Source organism: Sceloporus undulatus, chromosome 4 (genome assembly GCF_019175285.1).
Source record: "Sceloporus undulatus isolate JIND9_A2432 ecotype Alabama chromosome 4, SceUnd_v1.1, whole genome shotgun sequence".
Taxonomy (NCBI): domain Eukaryota; kingdom Metazoa; phylum Chordata; class Lepidosauria; order Squamata; family Phrynosomatidae; genus Sceloporus; species Sceloporus undulatus.
The window spans coordinates 127,018,934-127,046,008 of NC_056525.1; the positions used below are offsets into that span (position 1 = coordinate 127,018,934).

The 27,075-nt window shown below is 39.7% G+C and overlaps 1 protein-coding gene across 2 annotated transcripts in view; it reads left to right on the top strand.

The window, feature by feature from the left end:
• The window catches only part of RC3H1 (ring finger and CCCH-type domains 1), a 76,890-nt gene that overhangs the window by 24,834 nt on the left and 24,981 nt on the right, over window positions 1-27,075 (top strand). For both annotated transcript variants that reach the window (XM_042463235.1, XM_042463234.1), the window contains exons 3-13: window positions 3-123; window positions 1,401-1,640; window positions 5,888-6,063; window positions 8,564-8,764; window positions 10,511-10,643; window positions 11,188-11,306; window positions 14,159-14,271; window positions 16,840-17,121; window positions 19,040-19,257; window positions 21,830-22,215; window positions 24,251-24,409. In XM_042463235.1, the coding sequence (XP_042319169.1) occupies window positions 3-123; window positions 1,401-1,640; window positions 5,888-6,063; window positions 8,564-8,764; window positions 10,511-10,643; window positions 11,188-11,306; window positions 14,159-14,271; window positions 16,840-17,121; window positions 19,040-19,257; window positions 21,830-22,215; window positions 24,251-24,409 (2,148 nt within the window). The remainder of the gene's footprint in view (window positions 1-2; window positions 124-1,400; window positions 1,641-5,887; window positions 6,064-8,563; window positions 8,765-10,510; window positions 10,644-11,187; window positions 11,307-14,158; window positions 14,272-16,839; window positions 17,122-19,039; window positions 19,258-21,829; window positions 22,216-24,250; window positions 24,410-27,075) is intronic.

Consider the following 27,075-nt stretch of genomic DNA (forward strand, 5'->3'; position numbering starts at 1 on the left):
AGGTGCCAGAACAGCAGCCAGTAACTCTACGCAGTGGGGCTGAAGATACCAAGCATTATGAAGAAGCCAAGAAATGTGTGGAAGACCTAGCCTTGTACCTTAAACCACTCAGCAGTGCAAGAGGTAAATTATATATAAGCCAGTTATATATAAGCCAAGCTCCTGCATTGTAACTCTCCACCATTGTACTGTACTTCTGCCCAGTTGAATGTTCAGTCCTGCTTTGCACAAAATACAGGCAAACTCCCTTAGTCATTCAGTGGCTGGGGAAGGGTGGAGGGCACCTGGGATCTATTCAGATGCTTTTTTTTTTCCAGCAAAGAGCAGCTGTCCTCCTCCTACATCTTCAGTTTATTTGTTGGAAATCTAGGTGGGAGGCAGCTGCTCTTTTGTCTGGCTGCCATGAGATGTTTCCCAAGTGCCCCACACTTTCCCATGGTCATAGATTTGCCAGGGTAGCCCATGACTACTCCTTGCAGTGGACTTGCAGGGTGGAGGAGGAGATACATTGTGTGAAGAGCTACCAAATAGCTTTGTGTATATTGGCCATGAGGAGACTTAAGAATGCATCAACAGTACCAACAGGCTGTTGTCTTTCAGACTGTTTTTGAAAACGAGCCTACCTGTGTTTTGAGAGAAAGCCCTTCTCTTGGTCCCATCACCATCAGAAGCACATCTGGGAAGGATACTGAAAAAAGTCTTCCCAATTGTTGTTCCTTGGTGGTGTGACACCTTCCCAGGGAAGTTATGGCCCCTCCCCATTCTCCTTTCACCAGACTTGCTTAACTGTTAAGTGTCGTCATGGAAGAGTCTTTTAATAAGGTGTTTGTGCTTTACTGTTTTATTGTTATATTTTAAATACTTCAGTACTCTTTTAATATGATCAATTTTCAGTTGTTTTAATTCTTCTTTACTGTTATGATTGATTTTAGTTGTGTTCTGTTTTACTCTACATGAGCCATGTTGGATTTTACATGAGGGAAAGGCAGGATATAAATAAATACATAATTAGAAAGCAAAAAAACCTGAAAGCACTACTCAAACTCCCAACACTTTAATGTGGCTGATGTATTTTCCCTAATTGTAACCAATGAACTTTCTCCATTTGAGAAAATAGTCTGCTTTAATTAATGAAGCAAATAATACAATGTTTTAATATATAATATTCATAACTGACCAACTAAATCCTACTTGGAACACTTCTGGTTCCTTTGTAATCTTATTCATTCCGAGTTTGGGTATCTAGAGATGGGGTAGCCATAGACAACAACATTTTAAAGGTCATGAAGATCTTACTCCTGGAATATCCTTTCATTAATCAGCGAGAAATGAACTTAGCCTTACTGTATAACCTTTGTCAAACTGAGAAATAATTCCTACTTTTTTCCGTCTTTGCAAAGGTGTGGGACTGAACAGCACCACTCAGAGTGTACTTAGTCGTCCCATGCAGCGGAAGCTTGTAACACTAGTCCACTGCCAACTAGTGGAGGAAGAAGGACGAATCAGGGCTATGCGTGCGGCACGTTCACTTGGTGAAAGAACTGTCACAGAGCTTATCCTTCAGCACCAGAATCCCCAACAACTCTCCTCCAACCTTTGGGCTGCAGTGAGAGCCAGGGGTTGCCAGTTCCTTGGGCCAGGTACATACCAGCCAGACTGTGTGTTTTGATATGGTAGCAAGAATTAAAGGAAAAAGGAATATGAGTAGTTTGTTGATTTAAATGGAATCGAACACAAAATGTCTATTCCTTGTGAGATTTTAGCAGATCCAAAAAGTTCAAGGCATCTTATAGTCTAACACTGAAACAATTATAAACACAGTTTAACAGCACCAGCAATAAAATAATTTCTAGCTGCCCTGCCACTTACCTCCCAAAGTTGAGTAAAGAATAACTGACAGGCCAGAATCTTGCAGTCTGTTTCCCCAGGGCAGTCTATTTCCCCAGGGTTTCACCATGGCATGGCCCTGGTGGAGGGGTGCTTTTGAAGGTAAGGTACTGTTGGAAAGGTGGCTTATACAGTAGCCTGTCCCATGGCAGAAGCTGTTGTTGAGCTATCTTCCCAGAATACCTTAATTCTGAGGACGGGGGCAGACACCTGGAAGCTATGCTTTGAGGCAAATGCTACAGGACACAGGACAGCATATATTGTCAGCCCTTCTTATACACGGATTTTTTATACACAGATTCAAGTATACACGGTTTGAAAACGTTCAAAAAAAGTATGCATTTCAAATATCAAACCTTGATTTTCCATTTTTATAAGGGACACCATTTTGCTATGTCATTATATTTAATGGGACTTGAGCATACTCGGATTTTCCAGCGATGGAGGTGGAAACATCCTATAACATGGGTTGATTCCATCTCTTGCTCCAAAATAGGCAGGAAAAACAGACTTGAAGGAGTCGCCATCAGAGGGAGCAACCCCCACCAACCCTCAGTCTTTTTCCTGCCTCGCTCTGAGTAGGCTGTGTTTTTCTTTTTCTCCTCCTTCTTTGTCTTAAAGACTTTAATATTTCTTCTAATATTTCTTCTATTCTTTTTATATTCCCTCCTGCCTTGGCAACTACCTGCAAAAACAGCTATGTTTTCTTTAGTCTTGCTCTATCCTTTTGACTTTCGTAACGGCTGAAACAAAGCCAGGCAGGGAGAGACAGTTCAGAAGCTGCTATGTTGTGAGGCAACTAGGCCCAACTCTAGCATGAAAGAAGAAAAAGACAGCCCAGCCATGTCTAGCCGAACGGGCTGAAAGCCCAGAGAACCCAGCCGTGGCCGGAGGAGGGAGATCCCTCTGTTCTGGACCAGATGCGCTCCGCTGCAATCTCCAGCCCCGGCAAGGCATCTGCGCAGTGAGATGGACAGCCTTAATTGGCACGATGGAGGAGGGAATATTCCCTGTCCTTAACCAAATGGCACCACACTGCAGTCACCAACCCCAGAAGGAACCAAACCCCATTGTATAACAAGGGGCCACTGTATGAAGTTCCCAAGCGATATCATTTTCAATGACTGGATTCGCATAGCTTCCCCTTAGCTTAAATATATCATTATCAAACAAAGATTTTGCACAATATCTCAACTGCCAGAGATTTTAAAATACTCTTCTAAAACATGGCCACATAGCCCGAAAAACCCACAAAAAAATATGGATGCCGGCCATGAAAGCCTTCAACTTCACACTAGATAGAAGACTTTGGCTATGGCCTGCCTAGCTCTAGCCAATCCTCTCCTTCAGCCTGAAACCCCCAGTGTTCATGCTGCAGCAGCTTCATAGGAACACTTCCGAGCTTTTACTTTTGCACCCTTTTCAATCAACGGACGGTTTTTGATCATTTTCTGTCTTGACTTAGTCTTTCTGCCTACTGTTTGGCTTTTCCACAGGTAGCTCTCCCTTTTAGGGCCTTGTTAATCACAGTGCATGTACTCCACCAGGCTCTCTGCATGGTCAGTCTCTTTGTCAGACCTCTCTTCCTCTGTGTTGTTCCCTGTCCCCAGTCAAAGTGGGATCAGAGTTTCCAGCCTCCTCAGCCAGATCCAATATTTCCTTTTCCTGCTCTCCCCTATGAATCCTTGGCTATCATGACTCTGCTGTCCCTACTGATGATATTAGAACCTTTACCAGACAGATGGTTCATATGGTGAATGCTCTCGAACTGAGCCACAGGCAACCAGATTCTGAGCCATCTGGGTACCTATGCCTGCTTCCATCCCTATACAACCATCCCTGCTCAAAGTGGCCAGCAGTCCTGGACCCCTCTGTTCACTATTCACAGGGTAACCAGATGTCCTCTTTTCCCTGGACATGTCCTACATTATCTTTCCAGAGGTCCAGAAAGAATTCCCCTTCAAGATAAATACCCTCCTTCAGAAAGGCGCCATTGAAATCGTCCCTACATCAGATATTTCAAGGAAATTTTTGTCCCACTATTTCATTCAGAGATCTCTGCCTGATTTTAGACCTCCAAGGAATCAATACCTACTTCCTCCCCAGGTGGTTTTGAATGATCACCCTCCCATCCATCCTCCTCCCCCTGTTACAACAAGGAGATTGGTTTGATGCTTTGGATCTAAAAGATGTTTATTTTCATCTAACACTCCGACCTCCAGCAGGCATTTCTTAGCTTTCACGGTGGGAAGGTTGGCCTACTGTTTTACCCTTTGGCCTTTCTTCTGCCCCCAGCCAAATGCATAATGGTTGTTATTGCTTATCTGAGACAACAGGGGGGCATTGTTTACCCCTACATCAATGACTGGCTGTTAGTTGTGAACTCCAGAACTGATTTACCCTCCATCTCCAAGACATTGGCCTTGCACTCCATCTCATTCATGACCTCCCTTCTTATAAAATGCCCTTAAGAGGATAAGCAGTAGTCCTGCAGATCTCCATACCCTTTGCTCACCATATATAAGCTCTTCCTTTAAACTTTTTCCTCCTGTTGTACAGTGGATTATTGTGGCATCCCACTGCTCCTCTACACAGCTGTCCTACCAATATCAATGACAGTGCTTTCTTTCCTTTCTCTCTCCACTAGAAATATCTCCCCAGGCTTGAATTCGACACATACCTGCATTCCTCTTCTCCCTCTCTGCCCTGGGTTTGCTGACCTCCTCCTCTAATAAGCAGCCATCTCTTCTTATTTGCAGGACCTGGGCAAACCCTCCTGTTTTCAACATCCCATACTTAAGAAGCTCCTCAGCAGATACAGAAATCTGTATCCCCTGACTATGGGATCCACTCCATCCTGGCATTTGGACCTGGTTCTGTCCCAACTTATGGGTCAACTGTTTAAACCTCTCACAGTGTCTGTCATTCTGCTCCTAACCTGGAAAACTGCATTTCTAGTGGCCATAATGTCAGGAAGGTGAGCTGGCGAACTTTGTGCTCTCCATATGCAGTGCACACCTCCCATGATTGCAGTTCCACCACCTCCATCCCAACATCCCTTTTTACCTTAAGTTGTTTCTGCATTTTATCTTAATCAGGATATTGTCCTCTCAGCCCTGATGCAGAATCTCTCCATAGACTTTGAGAGGACTTTTCACTCTCTTGACCTTGGTGTGCCCTTGCCATTTACATGGACCAAATGGCATCATTTTGTTCCTCTTCCATACTCTTGGTCTGTTTTTTGTCCCATAAGAAAGATGTAACCGTTTCATCCCAATGCTTTTGTAAATGAACTCTCTTCCATCATTTCCCTTTCTTACAATCTGGCAAGGAAGGATTCCCTGTCTTGGATTCATGACCAAGCCACTAGGAACATGGCTACATCCTCCACCTTTTTACAAGACATCCCACTGGAAGACATTTGTAGGGCAACCACCTGGTTGCAGCCTTTGACTTTCGTCTCTCATTATAGAATCTATGCACGCTTCAGTACTGATGTCACCTTTAGGAGGGCTCTTCCACTTCTGGTGTGAGTTACAGAGACCACAATGAAGAAGGACAGATTGCTTATCTGTAACTGTAGTTCTTCAGGTAGTCATCTGTGAACTCACACAACCATATCCCATCTTCTCCTTGTTGTGTCCTCTCTGCCCTTGGTTCCACAGATGCCATTACAGTGACATCCACAAAACGGAGGGTTTCAAGTGGGACCTAAGGGATAGGATTGCCTGGCGGAGGGTGGGGTCATAACCAGAGTCTTCTATCTAACTCTAGAAGGTTCCATACGAGGCATGGTGCAGGCGTAAATAATCCAATTTGTGTAAGTTCACAGTTGATGCCTATGGTTACAGGTAAGAAACCTATATTTTCTGGAATTTGTAGTATAATCCCTAATGTGCATGTTTTATAAATCATTTTAGATGTAGTCAAAAGAGCACACTGTAATTCAAAGTGCTCTAAATCCCCAAATACTAATGCTGTTGATCTTTTAATTTTCTAGCAATGCAAGAGGAAGCCCTTAAATTAGTTCTTTTGGCTTTGGAAGATGGATCTGCTTTGTCTCGAAAGGTCTTGGTTCTGTTTGTGGTACAGAGGTTGGAACCACGATTTCCTCAGGCTTCTAAAACTAGCATTGGGCATGTTGTCCAGCTTCTTTACAGAGCCTCCTGTTTCAAGGTAAAGAGCTTGAGGTGTTCTAGTGGGTTTATAGTGTGTTTGATCTAGATACTGAGCTGATTAAATGCAGAAAGATTTCTCCCTTTATTACGTCTATATGATTATATATATTTCATATTTCTTATTTATAACTATTTAGAAAGCTTCATACACAGAGGAGATTATTGTGTGGAATGTCTCTTAAGCAGGTAAACATATAACAGGGATAGCCAATAATAAGAATTGCTGCTAAATAAACCTTTATCTGATATCTTGGGTTGCTGTTTTTAGTCAGACTAAACAGTATTGGAAAGTGGCTTTCTAACCACTAAAGAGCTGCCAAACCCTACTTGAAAATGACATGCTAGTATAGAATGTGGAAGGAGGAATATATAACCAAGGACAAGGATAACAAGAGCAGCCCAAACCTATAAGGAAGATGTCAAGAAGGTTAAGACTTGTGAGATATACTAATAACGCAACAAAAAGGCTCACTTGTAAAAAGATAGGACGAAGGAACATCAGCAGTCTGAGATATGCAGATGACACTGTACTACTAGCAGAAAATACTAATACTAAAATGTTAAATTTATGAAGGAAGGTCAGAGAAGAAAGTGCAAAGACAGGCTTAATGCTAAACAGGGGGGAAAAACAAAAATAATGATCACAGAGGAGCTACATAAATTCAACTGAGACAATGAGGAAACTGAAAGAATTAGAGTTCCTTTATCTTGGATCAAACATGATTCAGAATGGCAACTGATGCATAAAGATAAGAGGTCTAGTAGAAAGAAGAGAAGAAAATCTAATGGAAACATTAGTTCCAAAACTAGCAAAATTAAATATAATTTTTAATGAGGAGTTGGAGCACAAATATGGTAAATTGATGTTTTTTATGGTTACAGCAGGGAGAATGTTCTTTGCACAGAAATGGAAACAGAAAATAGTACTGAACTTAAATGAATGGCTGATGAAATTATATGAGGTCATAGAAATTGATAAACTAACATATTTAATTAAAAAGAAATCTATGACTATATTTGAAGAACAATGGAGACTGATAAATTATTTGAAAACAAAATGAGGAGATGACTTTACAATCGGTCTGGAGTAACTGAAACTAAAAGGAAAATCGATATATAGATAATCATCATACTTTAATTAAAGGGCTTTATAATCATGCTATGACAATGAATACTTCATGTTAGTGGAAGTATGTTTATATTTTATATGCTTTAGAAATTTATGCTGTGTATAATGTGATAACTGAGGGTGATCAAAATATAATGCAAACTTACAAGCAAACCTAACTGAACGAAGGAAGGAAAAAGAAGATAATATTGAAACTTTTGTTTATTCTTTTTGCATATTAATCAAGTTATGGATTTCTGGTCAACAATTTTTGTATGAATCAATAAAGAATATTTTTTTAAAAAAGAATGGCAACTGTAGTCAAGAAATCAGAAGAAGACTAGGAATGGAAAGGGCAGTGATGGAAGAACTAGATTCTAAAGAGTAAACATGTACAACTGATCACGAAACTTAGAATTAACCAAGCCATAGTATTCCCCATCATCATATACAAATGTGAGAGTTGGACAGTGAAGAAAGCGGAAAGAAGAAAATCAACTCATTTGAGATGTGGTGTTGGAGGAAAATGCTGAGAGTATCATGGACTCCAAGATGACAGACAAATGGGTCCTTGAACAGATCAAGACTTGAATCTCCCTGGAAGCCAGAATGATCAAACTGAGGCTGTCATACTTTTGCCATATCATGAGAAGGCATGACGCATTAGAAAAGACAATAATGCTAGGAAAGGTAGAAGGTAGTAGAAAGAGTGGGAGATCGCATAGCAGATGGATGGACTCAAACAGGGAGGCCACGACCCTGAATTTGGAAGACAAGGGGTTCTTGGTGATGTCTCATCCACAGGGTCGCCATGAGTCAAGCTTGACTCAAGGGCAGTTCACAACAGCAACAAAAAGAATAAAGAAGGGGGTAAGTCTGCTGTTTGATAAGATAGTGCAGTATTAACAGACAGCAAAAGGAAGGCAGAATTGTTTTTCTTGCCTTGTATTTCTCTCACAATGGATATTGTGTTCAGACAGTGACAGGCAGAACATATTAAAATCATAGCATCATAGAGTTTGAAGAGACCAATAAACATTTACTCATCATCTCTTCCAGCGATCCAAAAGAAGGAAGGCCTTCAGGACTAAAATTAGTTAAAAGGCTATCTTCCTAGTAATGCTATTCTAATGTTTCTACTTGGTTCTCCTATTTTACTGTCAAATATATTTAATATACAAACTGACCTGTGAGGAATCTGTTGTTCGCCTGGTCCATGTAGGAAGTCCCATGTTCCTTCAGACAGGAAGAATTGGTTTCCAGTGCTAATTCTTTACTGTCACTTTTCAGAAAGTGTCTACTGTTTTTGATCCAACAGACTTCAGTTGGATAAGCATTACCTATAGTGCTTTGGCACCTTACCTGATCTAAATAGATATGTCTCCCATAGGTGACTAAACGTGATGAGGACTCCTCCTTGATGCAACTGAAGGAAGAATTCCGAACATACGAAGCCCTGAGAAGAGAACATGATTCCCAGATTGTGCAAATTGCTATGGAAGCTGGCTTGCGCATTGCTCCTGATCAGTGGTCCTCATTACTGTATGGAGACCAGTCCCACAAATCTCATATGCAGTCCATTATTGACAAGGTAAAGCATCCTGTTTCCTTCAGTTTTGCACTCTGGGGAATTTTCTGTTTGCTATGGATAACGTCTCAGTATCCTTTTGGTAAGTGTAACAAATGCTTGCTGCTACCACAAGGATATTTCTGTGCAGGAAAGGTCACCACATAGATGATTGCAGAAGAATATGTGATTAATTACCCTTTGACATTGAGCCACTGCAAAAGAAAATGCAACCTTGTAACCTTCCCTTTGTCTTCAGTGAACAATATCTATAAATTTGCAACAAAGTATTTTAGGAAGAGTTTTACCCAGTTATTTCTCAAAGTTTTTACAGTATGAAGATGGTTACTTACTCTTTTCAGAATCTCACCTCAATAGTGTTATTATTTGGAAATATTTCAGCCTGCTTGTGTGCATCAAGCTCCCCATATTGCTGCTATGAAGAATTTAATACCTCATAACGTTGATAACTTTAAAATAACATTAACTTTCACTTGATAACATCCCTCCTGAGACATCTACAATTACTCTCTCATTAAATAATGCTTTAAATGCAGCTTAAGTCCCCTCCTTTGCAATGCTACACTTGAGAACACACAGAAGATACCTACTAAATCAGACATCAGTAGGGTGCATCTTACTGCAATGCTATAGCATGCTACAATTTTAGGAGATGTGAAATGACTTGGTGGGGAAAGGATCAAATTCCTCATTCTTTATCTAACTGCCCCTCTTCCCTTCCTAAAGGTTTTTGTTTTCAGAAAAAGACTCATGTGTAACTCCCCACTCCATTCCAAAAATTTAACTGTTGTTAACAGCCCTTTCAGAGCCAATGTGGAATAGTTTGCAGAGTGGCAGACCAAAATTTTAGAGATCTTTGTATAGATCTGATCAGTCATGATGATCACAGACTGATCTTGGAGCAGTCTCTTCTCTTAGCCTAATTTGCCTTATTGTGAGGACAACATTGATGAAGAAAACTCTATAGTAGGGTTGCCTTAGGGCCACCATAAGTCGGAAATGACTTGAAGGCACACAACAACAACATGGATGAAGCAAAACTGTATTCTCAGAGAAGGTTGAGATAAAAATAGAACATTAATACACAAAATTCTTCCCTTGATTTTTCTGCAATTCGCCATATTATAAACCTCCATGGAACATTTGTCACATTTTAATGACATTTTTCTAATATTTAGGACTATAGAAATTCAGCTTCCTTAACTATGCAGCTGCTTTTTCTTACTAAATATATACAGTACATCCTTTATTTAAAAGATCCAGAGGACCATGCCTAATCCATTTCTCTTCAGGATTCTGTGTCTACCATGGTGGGCTGGGAAAGAAAAGAAACAGATCATGCTATTGAAATAAATTGATTAAACCATTGATTACATATGACTGATGATGGGAGACTAGTGCATTGTCCCAGCTAGCACTACATATAGTTTCTTTTTTTATTTCTGTAATCTTTTAAAATTATCTTTCATGGGTTTTAACATCATATTACCTTGATGCATTCTGTACTGGAATACACAATTAATGTTGTGCAGGCTATTTGCTGGAGTGAGATTTACCTGTAGGAGTGCCAAGAACTCTTGAATTATAACTTTTATTTGAGGAGGAGGTTTTATATGAAGGCATAAAACTTTTGTGAAGCTGAAATAGAAAATTTGAAAATATACCTTTAGATGTATGTGGTCATTACAGTCAGTAATAATAATAGCAGATTGAATTAATATGTATGTGTGTGTTTATGTATATATTCAGTTGCAGACCCCAGCCTCTTTTGCACAGAGCGTTCAGGAATTAACCATTGCTCTCCAGAGGACAGGTGACCCAGCCAATTTGAATAGGCTTCGACCCCATCTAGAACTCCTAGCAAATATTGATCCCAGTCCAGGTAAAACAAACAAACAAGACACATGTGGAATTTTAATGATACCTAAATATGAGCAAATTTCTTATAACATTGTTTTTTATGGATCGGAGAGGGCACTTCATCAGCTGCACAAAATATCATCCTGAGATTGTAGAAGTATACACTCCTGGGAGTAGGGGAAATGAAAAAATGCTAGCCTTGAGTTTAGAGAAAAATAAAATACAAGAGATATAGATATGAAAATTAGGTTAAATTCCTGGGGCATCTTAAAATTAACACAGTAGCTACTCTGTAATGTACTAGATGCCACGGGAAATGTTTATTATGGCATGAATCGTTCTTAGATTTTCAAACTGTGGTTCATAGCCTTAGCACTCTTTTTTGTTGGATCCATAAAGTGGTGAGCCGGTACTTCTATCTTGCTATTTAGATATATGGCCATTTTATTTCTTTTTAAAAACTGATACAAATTTTGTACATTTTAATACAATTCAGAAGACCTTGTTTCTGTAGAATATCTCATGTAAAAATGAAAATTCAATCCACTTTTTAATTAACATTATAGATGCCCCACCACCCACATGGGAACAGCTTGAAAATGGATTGGTTGCTGTGCGGACTGTGGTACATGGACTAGTTGATTACATCCAGAATCACAGCAAGAAAGGAGCAGACCAACAACAGGTATGACGTGGTGGTGCTGAGAAGGAGAGTTATATCAGAGTGCTCCCCACCCTTGTAAAACAAACAAATTGGGTTGTGCAATGCAAGGCAAAGATGGAACAGACATGGAAAGACGTGGTGATTCTTGGCACACTTTGAGTTCCCTAATGTTATTTGCAAACATTAGGGCATGATTCTGTCCATCTGTATCATCTCCTGAAATATCAGTTAATAATGTACCTTGAAGCCATACAGAAATGAATGATCTTTGAGGGACTGGAAAAACTTCTGATAAAACCATTGTTGTCTGTAGCATGTTACATGTTTACTGTTTTTTTTTATTTATGGGTTTTTTGTTTTTGTAGTTTGTGGGCAAAAATGTTTTGCAGATTTCTGTAGTATCACCAGAAATTGACCTAAGATCACAGTGGTACAGGAAAATGTATTCAGTTGCAAAAAATGATGTATTTATTGAGTATCAGTATTAGACTGCAGTCTGAGCCAGTGTGGTGTAGCAGACTGAATACAAACTAGTTCTGTAGGAGACCAGGATTGGAGTCCTGACACAGTCATGGAAGCCCACAGTAATCTTGGGCAAGTCACATTATCTCAGCCTTTGAGGAAAGCAGTGACAAACCTTCCCTGAGCAAATCTTGCCAAGAAAACCCTCTGGTAGAGTTGCCCTAAGTCAGAGATGACTTGAAGGCACATAACTACATTATCTGTAAATCTGTGGAAAGTCATTATGGAACACTGAAAGAAAAGATAGTGTTTTTAAAAATTCCAATGCAGGTCTTTTTTTTCCTAACAGACATATTGATACAGGCTGCATGCTGATTTGAGTCTGCAAAAATTTAAGCTCAGAAAATAGAAATAAGGGGTGCAGAAGAAATACAGGTTGATTCTGCCTTATCCAAAATGCTTGGGACCACAAGTGTTTTGGATTTTGGAATTTCTGCAGATATATAATGAGATAACCAAGTCTAAACGTGAAATTCATTTATGTTTGTATATATGTTTCTTCTTCATGGTCTCTGCGAATCATACAAATGGGTTGTACTGCACCTGAGCAGTGCTGCTTGGAAACTTCTGGAATCACTGGGCAAAGTTAACTTTGCAACTTTTTGGCGGTAGCCCCGCCCATCCCTTATAAGTCCCCTGCCTTCCCACTCTTTCCCCAGTTCCTTTTTTCCGCCGCGTTAGCTGCTTAGGAACTTCACTGCTGGAATCCGCTGGTTTTCTCTAAAAAACCACCACCTTTGCTTGCTTGACCATTCTTGATCTGACACATCCCCCCTCCCCCGTGTATTGTTGACCAACCTGTACGTTCTTACGACTTCAATTTGGAATTTGATTTGGCTTATGATGTCTCCGGCTCCGTTCAAGAAGTGTGACATCTGTGGTGGTAAGATCCCTGGACAGGATCCCCACTCTTCCTGCCTTCTCTGTCTCGGTGAGGCTCACAACCACAAGACTTGTGCCCTCTGCAAGTCTTTGACTCCTCAGACCAGAAAAAATTGTGACTCTCGCCTTAAGGCTGCCTTGTACCAACAGGCTCTCTTGCCTCTGTCAGCCTCCCGCTCCACTTCTGCACCTGCTTCTTCCGAGTCGGTACCTACGATTGCTGCATCTGTGGTCCAGAGCTTCTCCACTGAGCCAAGTGCCACTGCTGTTTCTGTCCCGGAAAGGGATGTTGGATCCAAAGGAGCACACCAGACGAAATCCAAGTCTAAGTCCTCCAAAAAAGGACAAGACTAAACACAAGGACTCGAGCTCCAAGAAGGATTCAGCCCATGATAAGGATACAAGATCCATAAGGGAATCAAACTCCAAATCTTCCTCAAAAAAGAGGCCCTTGTATTCAGGAGAAGGTTCTCCTCATGGCTCGTCGAAAAAGAGGCCTTTAGATTCAGGAGAAGGTTCCCCTCATGGCTCTTCTCACTCCAAGAAAGCCTGAACCAAGACTCCCGATGACGATCGGTCATCCTCTTCGGTACCCAGACGGGACACCTCGATACCAGTCGAACCCTTAGTTTATAAGTTTAATGAGTAATACTTTATTTGATTTTTAACAATTGCTGTACCCCAGGAGACAGGAAATAAGTGGATAAACATGTAGTAATCAAAATGCATATCAAACTTACCAGTGGCCAACCCTCACATCTTTAGTGCAGCACCTACAGTGAACAATAAAAATTCAGAATGATTTGTGTGACCACTCAGAATACACTGTCATTAGAGCTGCCACAGTGTCGCTTCTGGCATATTACTTTGGTTTGGGTGCCTGATACTATAAAGCATACCAATAGCCAAAGTAGGAGCTAAGGCATGGAACACCAACCCTAATAGGATGCTAAAACTTTTATGACTGTTGCCTATATGATGGTGGAAGATCCTTTGTTGGCCCAAGTGTTGAATTGACTCTAGGCAGGCAAGTTGGGAGGTACATATATAAAATGGCTGGGGGGGATTCCAAAGGGTAGGACCACCCTAGTTCTGGAAAGTAGCCCACACTGTAATTGCTTCCATTCACATACATCTTCACAGAAGCTTGATTCTCCTCTCCTAAAAATGCCCTCTGTTCACTGCAATTCAACTTTGATGTGAGGGTTTTTAAAAGCCTGAGTGTGTGGAGAAGGAGTGGTTTTTCAAGGGTATATTGTGTTATGGGGCAAACAGAAGCTTACCTTATCGTTGGGGTAGAAGGTGCATTCTTTTAAAAAGTTGGATTTATCTTTAAATGTGTAAATCAAATATGTGTAAATCTACAGCACTTTATAAATAAATCTTAGTAATACTAATCTTTACATATTATTTTTTAACCATCTGTCAATATTCTGATGTCATCATACTTATTTTATCATATCATTTAGCCTCCTCAACACAGCAAGTACAAGACATATATGTGCCGAGACATGAAGCAGAGAGGAGGGTGTCCCCGTGGGGCCAGCTGCACCTTTGCACACTCACAGGAAGAACTAGAAAAGTAAGATTCTGTATCTTTTTATACATTAAAAGACGGTAAAATTATCATAGTACTATCATAGTATAGCTAGGGGCTGGGGAGCATCTGTTTAATGATTAATCTTTCTTAAGGTATGAGATTCTGGAAGTTTCAGATCAACCAAACAGGAAATGGGTAGAACTTGGAAATTTACAAAGAATAAATAAAATAGTAGCGATGAACTAAAAATGAACTAAAACAGTGAAGCCAAATGTATATCAGATCCCCACAAGTTCCATATTTTCCCATGGTCCATATTGTCATTTCTGTCTTATGACAAGCCTATGGCAAAGCTATCATGATTTGGCATGATTTGTCCATAAGAGGTTTGCCTTCACCAGAGGCTGAGAACATGTGACTTGCCCAAAGTCACAGACTGGGTTTCATGGCTGTGCCGGGAATCGAACCCTGGTCTCCAGAGTCATAGTCCAGCACTCAAACCACTATGCTACACTGGCTCTTGTACTGTACCTAGATTTTACCCTTAATTTATCAATGGGTCATATAAAAACCCATAAATTTGGCCCCAGAACTTGCACCCAACTTATACATCCAGTCATTTATAGTCAAGTGTATATGGTAGTGGGTTCTTCAAACATTTTATAATAAGATTGGTTCTTTTCAGTTTGATCATAAGTTATTGACCACTTCAAACCATTGAGGTGACCAGAGAAATATAAGATATTGCAGATAATTGCTTTCAGTTTGAAGACTTCAAAAGGTCGAGTTAATATGGGGGTGTGACCTTCATTATAGGACTGCTATACACACATCTAACAAATGAATAGCAATAGTCATAAGATCTGAACTAGCAGTAGCTAACAAGGAAAGAGATTTTTGGATTGTGGTAAAGAGCAAATGACCCAGATGTAAAAAAAATGCAACTTGTCCATTAGGAAAGAGAAAACTGACAATATTCTATTGCCTTTATACATGATGTCACATTTTCTATACTGTATGCACTACACATGCAGAAAAAGAGAAATCAGAATGAGTGAGGGTGGTGATACATTTCCTCCACATCACTCTTGTGGGCAGGCTTCTTGCTGACCCTTACGGGGTAACACAATGCTGCACTAGATGAACTTCTTGGTTAGATTTATTGGAGCTTTTATTTTCTCATGATTCTTATCTTAAGATCTTTAACATTTTGATTTGCATATTTTTTCACCAATTGAGGGGAAGCTTATAAGGGACATCTTATTTATTTTATATTGCAAACTTTTTTATATTTTCTGAAAAGTTTGGAAGATTGAACACAGTTAAGTGTAATTAATTATTAATGTTTTAAGTCAGAAGGGATAAATAGAGAGTATAAAACCAGAGGAGAACAGCTTGTTATACATCTTTGTATGCAGTGGATTTTCCCAACTGCAACTGTGGTCATTTTGTTATCACAGATCCTGACTATTATGAGACACATTTAGAATTTTGTGGACTTTGGCTCCAGAGTTTAGAAAATTAGGGAGCTCTGTGTGTGTGTGTTTCTATGGTTATACTATAGATTGTTAATACAGGTCACAGCTGTATAGTGAGTTTTCCAGAAATTGAATAAGACTGCATCTGGACTGTAGAATTAATGCACTTTGACACTGCTTTAACTGCCATGGCTTAAAATTCTATGTTTTGTAGTTTGTTTTGGCACTAGAACTCTCTGACACAGAAGGCTAAATATCTGACAAAACTATAGAACCCAGAATTGCATGGCATGGAGCCATGGGAGTTAAACTGGTGTCAAACACCATTATTTCTACTGTGCAGATAGATCCTAAGACATGTGTGATTTTTTTCAACCTGTCAGAATTATCTGATTATATGGTGTCTACTGTGTACTTAATCTTGTTTGTACTAATCTTGTTTGATATCAAAAGCCTGGGGTGGGAACTGTGGAAGACTAGGGGACCTCATTAGCCCCGTAGCAAAACTTGGAGGACCACGCCTGCTCACACCCCCCCCAAAAAATCTGAAAAATTGTTTTGCCCCCAAATACCTCTAGGGCATGGGGGGAAACATTTGCAAAATGTGTGCTTGACCCCAAGGAGGCCTCTAAATAGGGGTCCCAACCTTTTGATTCACAGAGTCCTTTTTAGAATCGATTTCTATGGCAGAACCCCTAAGAGGCCTACCTTATATCTTACAAGTTAATGTTGTTTAGGAATAGTGTTACATTTTATTTCTTATTTGTTAATTTCATTCCATTTTTGTTTCTTTCATTTTCCTGGAGCAGCCATGGAGCACCTGGGAAGTGCACACGGAGCCTTAAGAGCTTTTCAGTGCACAGGTTGGGAACCACTGCCCTAGAGAGATTCTGAAACAAAAGAATACTTTGGGGAAACGTTCTTGCAAAAAAAAGTCCCATCCCCCCTCCCCCTGGTCACAAAACTAGCTCTGGGAAGCACATCGTGCTCACCCTGTTAAAAGCATTCATTCTTGGGTGTAATTGGCATGCCTGAATTAAAGTTAGCTCTCTAACCTGTCTAGGGAAAAAATATAACAGTTACATTTCAGTTATTTCTTATTTTTCTATAATTGGTTATCTTTTTCCTGAAGATTTCGTAAGATGAACAAACGCCTGGTTCCTCGGAGACCTTTGAGTGCCTCCTTAGGTCAACTGAATGAAGTGGGCCTATCAGCAGCAGCTATTCTCTCAGATGAAGGAGCTGTAGACTTGCCAAGCAGAAAACCTTCTGCCTTGCCCAATGGGATTGTTTCAACGGGCAGTGCAGTGACTCAACTTATCTCTCGTGGAACTGATTCCAGCTATGATTCAGCCCTGAAACCTGGAAAAATTGACCACCATAGCAGCAGTGCCCCTGGATCACCTCCTGAATTGTAAGCCTTTTCCTTTATGCTATTCAGAATGTGATATGAATGTAAGGCAGCTTCCCAATCTAGAGTTAGTGACATCTATGTGAGTATATTAGATGTACATGCAAATGTCATTCAAATTATTATTATTATTATTATTATTATTATTATTATTATTTAACCTTTATTTATAAAGCGCTGTAAATTTATACAGCGCTGTACATAAAATCTTTTAGTTAGACGGTTCCCTGCCCTCAGGCTTACAATCTAAAAAGACACGACACAAAGTGAGAAGGGAGAGGTGGTGGGGAAGGGGATCAGGTCCAGCAAATGTAGAGGTAGTGGTTCTGTATGGCATTATTATCATAATAATATGTATCTAATGTTGATGGGAGTATGTGTTCAAATGTGTCCCCTGGATTTATCTGATCTACCTGATTAAAATAATAGGCCACTTTTCTGTTCAAATATGCATTGATTATTTCTAATGTTTCCTAATGTACGAGCACAAGCACACTTCTCCTTATTGATCTATCTGTGTATTTGGCAAGTCAAACCAGTTTTGATTTAAAACTGGAACTGAAATAGAATCAGTATTATGGTATCATGCCTGTTGTTCCTAAACAAAGAGTGACACAATATTTTTTCTAGTTCTGTGGCCAAATGGACACTCAGCCCTGGCTTTTGGACAGCCAGTGATTTCAAATGAACACATACAATTTAATAAATGAACACAAATTCAGATTAAAAGATTCAGTGACTAGAGGGACGAACTGCCAGTAAAAGTGCATGCAAATGGTAGAACATATTGGTACCGTACACAATAAATCCTTGGATTTTTACAAACTATTAATTGTTCTGCAAAATATTTTAACTGTGATTTGTGAAGAGCATTTGTCATATGTTCACAGACATGAGTTTAATTCTTAAGGAAAGTGCCAAGCTCAAAAGTTTTAAACTGCCTAAATTGCATATGCCTCCTAATATACAGTGGCCCCTCCACATTTGCTGGGGTTGGGGGGGGGGGGAAGCTCCCATGAAAGTGGAAAAATTGCAGACAAAAAAATCCACTATTTTTTTACCTGAGAGGACACCTCTCTGGGAACCATCTGCCAGAAGATGACCATAGAATTGTGCTGGAGGACCTACAGATGCCTAGAGAAGCTCTCTAGGAATTTCTAAGTCCTCCCGTGTGACATCTGGCAGACGTTACCCATAGAATCACACTGGAGGAACTAGAAATTCCTAGAGAGAACATAATAATCAAATCTGTGAATAATCAAATCCACAAAAGCCAAAACCACAAATGTGGAGGGCTGACTGTACTTACAGCAGAAGTGGACAAACTCAAAGGGTCTATGGTCCATCTCCCCCACCCCATCTCTGACCCATCATGGGCTGTATTATCCCACCAAAACAAAACTGGAAGTCTCTGTTAATTCTGCTTTTGTTTCTGTAATATTGCTTGAAGAAGGGACAAGGCTTGTGGGTATGTGGCTGCATGGTTTCATCTTGTTTTTACTCTTTGAAAATCTAAGTGCAGCCATTTAGGGGCCTTCACATTTCTAAGATAGAGGGCCACATGATTCCAACCCCCATCAAAAACTAAAAGTAAAAAAAAGAAAGAAAGAAAGAGGGAGAATAAGAGAGACCAATACAAATCATCCTTTAACAGTTGACTTTTTTAACCACCTTTTCTCACATGTGAAAAGTGTTGCGCTTTTTTTTCATATTTATTCAGTATTTGAAGTATAAGCCATCTACTGGTAAAAGTTTTGGTGCTTCTGCTGCCCATCTCAGATCCAACATTACTGGAGACAAATGAGTGAAAATCTTCCTAATCACACTCTACCACCAGTAACTGAAGACTTTAATGCAACTATGCTTGGTGGCATGTCTTGTACATTGTAACTGTCCGGACATTATCGTTGGTTTCTTCTAGGCTGGAACCTGCTCCTGAGAATTCTCTATCTGCCTTACCAGTCAACTCTCACCCAGCACCATCTCGCGGTCCTGCAGATCTGCCTCCAATATCAGTTGGCAAGCAACTTCAGATGGTGCCACGTGTCTCTCAGTTGTATCCAGCTCAGCAAACAGATATGCTTTATGCAGGTGCTCGAGGAGCAGCTCCTCCATTTGAACCCCCACCTTACCAACCAGGTAACAATGGTATCTGGATGAAAGTTGGAATTGGGACTGAGAATGATAAACAGAATGTTGTTTTTGTTTTTTGATATTGATCCCTCCCTTGCGCAAGATATCAAAGTTTAGAATATGAGACCCACTGTAAAATAGGTTCTGTTTGCAGATGTGAGGGTGATCTAGCTACAACATATGTCACCCCACTGATCACCAGGGTTGATTCTGCTGATCTGGCTGGCTTGGCAGGTGTCGTCTTTCGCCCTCAGGATTTCATGCGCATCCCTTCTGAAACTACACACTTAGTTGGAAGAGGATGACCATCCAAGATTGAAGGAGTGTATCATTTTTCAGTCAAGGACTCTGTTTACAAAGCAGTTTCTTGAAGGATAGAGATTTGTATTTTTCTTTCATTTCTGTTATTGTCTGTGTGCGCTGGATGTCACACAGGCTACATCTCTGGCTTTGGCCCTCTGTAGCTTAGCTTTCTATACTCTGGCTTTCAGCCCAGAGTTTTCACCCTTTCCCCAAAGCTGGCACTGGCTGACCACTCTGTATAACTTTATCAAAAGAGCAGAAGCTAGAGAAAGGCTTCAGTAATTAAAGGAAAATACCCAACCACTGCACAGCAAACTATGTGGTAAAGGTCTCCCCAGATTTCACATTTGTCAAGTGAAAGGAAATATAATGGGCCTTTATCAGCTGGGGTTTGGTTCCAGGGCTCCCCATGCACACAAAAATTGTGGATGTTCAAGTCCCATTAAATACAGTGGCATAGCAAAATGGTATCCCTTACATAAAATGGCAAAATCAAGATTTGCTATTTAGAATTTATACTTTTTAAAAAATATTTTCAATCCGTGGATGTTTGAATCTGTGGATAAAGAATCCGTGGATATGGAGGACCATCTGTTTTCTCTTTGAATCTCATTTCTTAATTGCATTGTCAAAATTAATTTCATTGTCAAAAATGCAATATAACATTTTAACATACAGTATGCAACATTTTGTGTCCATGTCTCATTTTGCTTTTAGTAAGAATTCAGTTGTGCACTCAAAAAGCTACAAATCAGCGCAACATATACATGTGTGTCCTTCAGTTGCAGTCCTTTTTCTGAAACAATTTTTTTTAATTTAGTGACAAGGAAAAGTATTGTTCTAGAACTCAGATTATGCAGTTCTGTAACAGGTATGTGGGAAATGGAAATTTCATTTCCAAACACTGCAGGCTTTGGCAAAGATTACCTGCAAATTTTTAAAAAATGCCATATAACCATGAGAGCAACATACTTTTTTGTAAATTAAAATTTGATTTTCCAACAAGCTACATTTTTAATTCATCCAAGAGTACTTGGCATTAAAAGAATTCTAAGGACCTGACAGCCCTGTTCATAATCACTTATGTTCATCTTCTTAAGAAGCTCAGTTATTATTATTATTATTATTATTATTATTATTATTATTATTATTATATTTATTTATATCCCACGCTTATCCCAGGGCTGGGAGTTAGGGTGACTTACAACATTAAAAAATATCATACAGTTAAAAACATACAAAAATAGGATATTAAAATAGAATTAAATTACTACAATAAACACTTCAGGATTACAGGTGAGTATTGAATCTCATTTTCCCAAATGAGAGATGCAGATTGTGTATTTCATTTCATTAAAACAAAGTAGACGGCTTTCATTTCCTAACAATATCATATGTGGATTGTTCATGAGAAAGAAATTCAGGAAGGGGATATTTTCAACATTGGGCTTTTTTGTAGCTTTATGACCAAGAAAGGTGAGGGGGGAAATATCAGGGGAAAAGGCCCATTACATTAAGAAACAAAGAAGATGTTTGTCCATTGGGGAGCAGAAAAGAATAGATTTTCAAGGGGATTGAGCCTAGATTGTTTGAGTCTGGAAAAAGTGAACAAATTGGTGTCATAGAACTAAAACTTCTGCAGAGTTTATAAGAAATAAGAACATGTTTGGAAGCTATACCTGTCTCTAAAGATCTGTGAAAACACGTGACTGATATATAATTAATCCTATTACTTAGTCTTTGCAGATGCAGAAGCTTCTAGCTGGTTGTAGCAGCTGTAAGGTCTGATATATACAAGCAGTCAGAAAGCCCTCTCAGCATTGTTACCACCAGTTACGCTATGCATCTCCCTTGCCATCCTGTGGTTTTTTGGGGCAACAGACAGAAGAGACAAGGAATTAGTTGTGTTTTCTTTGAGTTTACCTGTGTGTTGCTAATTGCTGCTTCTGCCACCACCACCTAAAGGAACCAGGAAGTCCCATGTAGGATGAGTAGACTGTGATGACACTGTCACTGCTGAGAAGACTGGAGTGGCTTATGTATATGCAGAAGCTGGTTCACATAAATAAGTGAACTGAGCCTTTGTTTAAAGTGGCTTCTAGAAGAGCTTCCAGATGTTTTTCCATACTAATTTTGTCTGTCAAGAAAGACCATTTACTGTGAATATTTTTCCAGAACAGACATAGCTTATGAAAATAAATGCATCACAGTTTTCTAAAATATTTGAAAAAATTGAACTCAAGCACTTTTGCAATATCTTGTTTCATGCATTTAGGTGTGTACTATCCTACAGCTCCGTCTTCACAGTGTATGTCTCGATTTGTTCGACCGCCACCATCTGTTCCTGATCCAGGTCCTCCTTATTTAGAACATTATCCACCATACCTCCAAGATCGCATGGTGAATTACAATGCACAGCCACAGCAATACCCTCCTATGGGACAGCCAGTGTACCCTCCTCACTATGACAGCCGACGTGTATATCCCCCTGCCCAGCCATACCAACGAGAAGAAATAATTCGAGGAAGTCCTGTACCCATTGAAATTCCTCCACCAGCAGTATCACCATATGTACCTGAAGCAAGAGACAGATATCCACAAGTAGAGGGCTACTATCCAGTTGGTCAACATCTGAATCAAATCAGACCTTCATATCACAGAGTATGGGTTGTATATGATATTTCCTATGGGATTTTGTTGTTGATAATTTGTTTTTGTTGCTTAGTATTTTTTAACTAGAGAATGTTATATGGCTAATCTTCACCCTTATAGCAACTCTTTGAAGTGCCATTTTACAGAGAGGGTTAAGCAGAAAGATGGTCTTGATTAAGTAAGTGAGTTAATGGCTAAATAGGTTTTATCCTAGTTCTATGGATATTGTGGATATTCTGCACTTTAGTACAATTTTACTCTAAAGTTACTCAAATTCTGGAAGATGGAAGAGATCCCATTTCTAAAATGCACTGATGCATAAAATTAGAAATATAATTAATGGTTTAAATATTTAACTGTTCAAAGTTTAAATTAAACCATGGTTTAACATAATAAGAAAAAAACACTGAACTTGAAGCATTCATGCTTCTCCTCCATTTTGAGGTGGAAATTGGGAATACCATTTTAAAGTACAGTCTGCCCTCCACATTTATGGGGGTTAGGGACGTTAGACCCCCGCAGAAGTAGAAAAACAGCAAATATGTGGAGGGGGATAAGAGGGGCATGTGTGCATGCTCCCCCCCCCCAATGCACACAACCCTCGTGCCTTCCCTCGTGCTTTAGCTGGCTGAGGGAAGCCGGTCAAAGCACGGCGGAGGGGGAGAAGAGAGTGCACACGCATGCCCCTCCTGCCTTCACCCTGTGCTTTGGCCTACTGAGGGAAGCCAGCCAAAGCACGGGTGGGAGAGCATGCACACTCTCTCTTCTTGCCCCCTCCTCATGCGTTGGGTGGCTGAGGGAAGCCGACCAATACACAGGGGAAGGCAGGAGGGTGCGCCCTTCCCAGCTGCTCCCTTCCTCCTGCCCCCCCCCCAGGGGAAAAGCTCAGGAGAGAGGAGAAGGGCATGCTCCCTTAACAGCCATACCAGGGAAAAACTGCAGATGTGAAACCCACAAAAGTGGAGGGCCGACTCTAACTATAACTTAGGCATGTAATAAAATAATTACACATATCAGTTGAAGTATAAGTCAAACATGCTAAATTGGATTCCAGTCAATTTAGGAAATGAGAAAATGTTTCGAATTAAAATTTTACAGAAATCCATTATCAATTATTAGAATATTCAATTCTGCATTGCAGTTCAACAGTGCTAATTTAGCATCTAAAACACATTGCCTCAGCAAGACACTTATAAGCTTTACATTTTGTAAGGAAGTATGTTGAAATCAATTTGCTCTACATAGATTTCAAAAATCAAACTTAAAATGTTCCTTTGGGGAAAGTTTGTGGGAAATGTTGCCTGTGATGGCATTTTTTCCACACACAAAAAATTATGAAGATAAATAACATGAAATTGATACAAATTTATTGTTTGTGTTTTTTGTGACAAGCATCCAGGCTTGAAACAAAGCATAACTTCTAGAAATCTAATAATTCTATCCTACCTGTATTCTTAACTTGAATACAGTGTATAACTATTTAATAATAATAATAATAATAATAATAATAATAATAATAATAATATGTTTTATTTATATACCGCTATTCCAAAGATCATAGCGGTGAACAGCAAGTAAGCTAATTAACAAGTAAGCTAATTTGCCCCCAACAGTCTGGGTACTCATTTTAGCGACCTCGGAAGGATGCAAGCCTGAGTCGAGCTTGGACCCTTTTGCTGGTCTTGAACTTGCAACCTTGTGGTTTCGAGTGAATGGCTGCAGGCATTTAACCACTGAGCCACCAGGGCTCCTATTGTATTACAGAGTGACTTTCCTTCTTTGGAACATGAATATGGAGTATTCTAATCTCCAAAGGGGTTCTAAAAATTGCTAATTTTAGAGTAGAATGCAAGGATATCTTAGTGTTAATGCTTTCTCTTGTTCATCCTCATTGATGTGTATTTACCCACTTTGCTGAAGAATCCCATGGTGGATTTGGAAATTATAAATCTACTATGCACTATGGGATTTTCAAGTCATTAAAGAACACAGATTTGTTCAGATCTTCATTTTTTTAAATAAATGGGCCTCTGTAAATCAACAGGAGCCTTACATCCGGCCTCCTCTTCAGCCACATCCCAGTCTAGATGAGTTACACCGACGACGAAAGGAGATTATGGCCCAGCTAGAAGAAAGAAAAGTCATCTCCCCTCCTCCTTTTGCACCATCACCAACTCTTCCTCCTACTTTACACAATGATGAGGTGAGCATATTTTTTTTAAAAAAATACAGTTTGTAACATTATTATAGTAGTCTCAGAGGTGTGCTCATTAGAGGACAAATATGACTAGTTTGACCCAGAGAAATCCATGCCCAGTTTGAATACCAGGAAATAACCATATGTAAGAGAGATGTCATATCTTCCTTTTTTTTCCATTTGATGTGTCTGCATCATCAAGCTTTTGAGAAACACTGGTAGTGAATATGTGTGTAACCTTGAAAAGTATGATTGACACTTGAGATTAATTCAGAATTGTCCACATGACCTGAGCCCATGCATTTTAAGCATGTAAACCCTCTCCACATTTTTGAGGATCCATCCAGTAGCCTCAAGTGGCAAGAGGGATTTCTCAGGTTGGTGAGAGACTGTATGCTCTCACCGCCTTTCTTCATAGTTGGGGGGCATTCTTGTGTATTTATGGAGTCAGATCTTTAGAAGTGATTTCAGAAAAATAATTGATTTGCCTTTCTGTGGGTAATTGTTTTGGTTTTAGTTTTTTCTCCCATAGAATCATAGAACTAGAAGGGATCCCAAAGTCCTACCTTTGTTATGGAATATACAACTATTCTTTGCTATGGTATATCTATGTCAGGAATATACAACTAAAACATTCCTGATTGCCATCTAACTTGTATTTAAAATCCTTCAAAGAAGGAGAGTCTACCATCCTCCATGACAGTCTATTACACTGTCAAACATCTGTTACAGTAAAAAAAATTCCTGATGTTTAGGTGGAATCTCGTTTCTTATAATTTGAGTCCATTTGTTCACGTTCTAGTCTCTGGAGCAATAGAAAACAAACTTTATTATTATGCTTATTTATTATGCTTTATTTTTATAGTGCTGTAGATTTGCACAGCTCTGTACATACAAACAATAAAATAGATAAGAGTAAACCTGCCCATGGTAAACTTGCTCCATACTGTACATGCCATCTCTTTAGGAATTTAATTATGGCCATCATATTATCTCTCACTGTTCTCTTCCTCATGTTAAACATAACCAGCTCCTTAACTTGTTCCTCTAGGGTTTGGTTTCCAAACCTTTGGAAAACTTGGTTGCCCTCCTCAGAACATATTGTGTTATCCAGTTATATTGAGATTATAGTTTCTTATACTAGAAAACACAAGTTGACATCTAAATAATGTATCCTTTCATTATTTACCTACTTTGTTAAAGAATCCCATGGTGGATTTGGAAATTATAAATCCACTATGGGATTTTCAAATCTTTAAAGAACACACAGCCCATCCAACTTTAGTGCATATGAGAATCCATCCATCAGACCCGAAAGTGATGTGCATTAGTACCTGTATTTCATATTTACATTAAATGCTAAATATTTTAATGAGTTTACCTATATTTTGCTCTACTGGTAATAGTTATGTACATTTTATACACCTTTTATATGAATAGTAGTTTAAATAGCCAGATCATACTTTGATTGAAGACTGTAAATAAAACTGATTGATTGATATAGCCAGATTAGAAGCTTCTGAGCACTTTCAAACCATACAGTTTGTCTCTAGTACCATTTCCCAACAGAGAGAGTTGGAACATCCTAGGTTGCTCCTCCATTTGCTCCTAATAGGTGAGGGAGGGGGAGAAAGACCTTCCTGTTCCCATGTGGGAGGGACAAGCCCTCCAAAGGCTTTTTTTCTTGCCTATGCTCCTAGTAGGTCACAAATCTTATCAGTCTGATATTTGATGGATCCCTAGCCTTTTCTCCTCTCCCTTTTTCCATTCTGCTTTTTTCTGTAACACATACACTCACAAAAGAACCTCTTTTACCCTTCTTCTATTTCACATCCCCTCTTCTCTTCCAATTCAGACACAGACATCAGTTTTTTCATCCCTCTAGATTTCTCCTTTCCTCTACCCCAACCATTTCCTTCCAGGCCAGGGATTCCAGATGTTATAGACAGTAATGCAAAGATACGAACTTACAGTCAGACAGCCCTACTCGACTTTCTCATCCAGGGAACAGCACAACATCAGCAGATGCCACCGCAAGAATCAGCAAGCATGACAGGATGCCTTTCAGTAGGGGGCAGACTTTGGGAGTTTGTGCAAGAGTTCCACCTCAGATCAGTACCTAGGGTGCTGGAAATGAATCAGGTTCGGATACCGGATAGAATTCTTCTGAACACCTCACAAAAGGTTCATTCCCTCTCCCAGGTCCAACAGTCCCAAGAAGCACTGCTTTTTACTGGAAGCCATCAATCAGCTGCTCAGCATGGAAGCTATAGAGCCAGTTCCTCTGACCCAAAGATGAAGGGGCTGCTATTCCACCTTTTTCCTGGTGCCCAAGAAAAATGGAGCATGGAGGGCCATACTGAATCTAAGAGGGGTTGAAACAACCTGTCAGGAAGAGGAGATTTTGAATGGACATGTTGATCCTAGAAGCTATCCAGCCGGGGTTTATCTGGTTTGTTTGACTTTTAGTCTGCTTACTACCAAATTCTGCTTCACCCAGAATATCACCGGTATCTCTGCTTTGCCTACGATTGTCACTTCCAGTACAAGACTCTCTCGTTCAGTCTATCCTTGACTCCTTGAGTCTTTACCAAGGTTATGGTAACACTGATGACTCTGGAGGAAGTTGCGCCTGAACATCTTACCTTGATGTGCTGATTCGATCAACACTA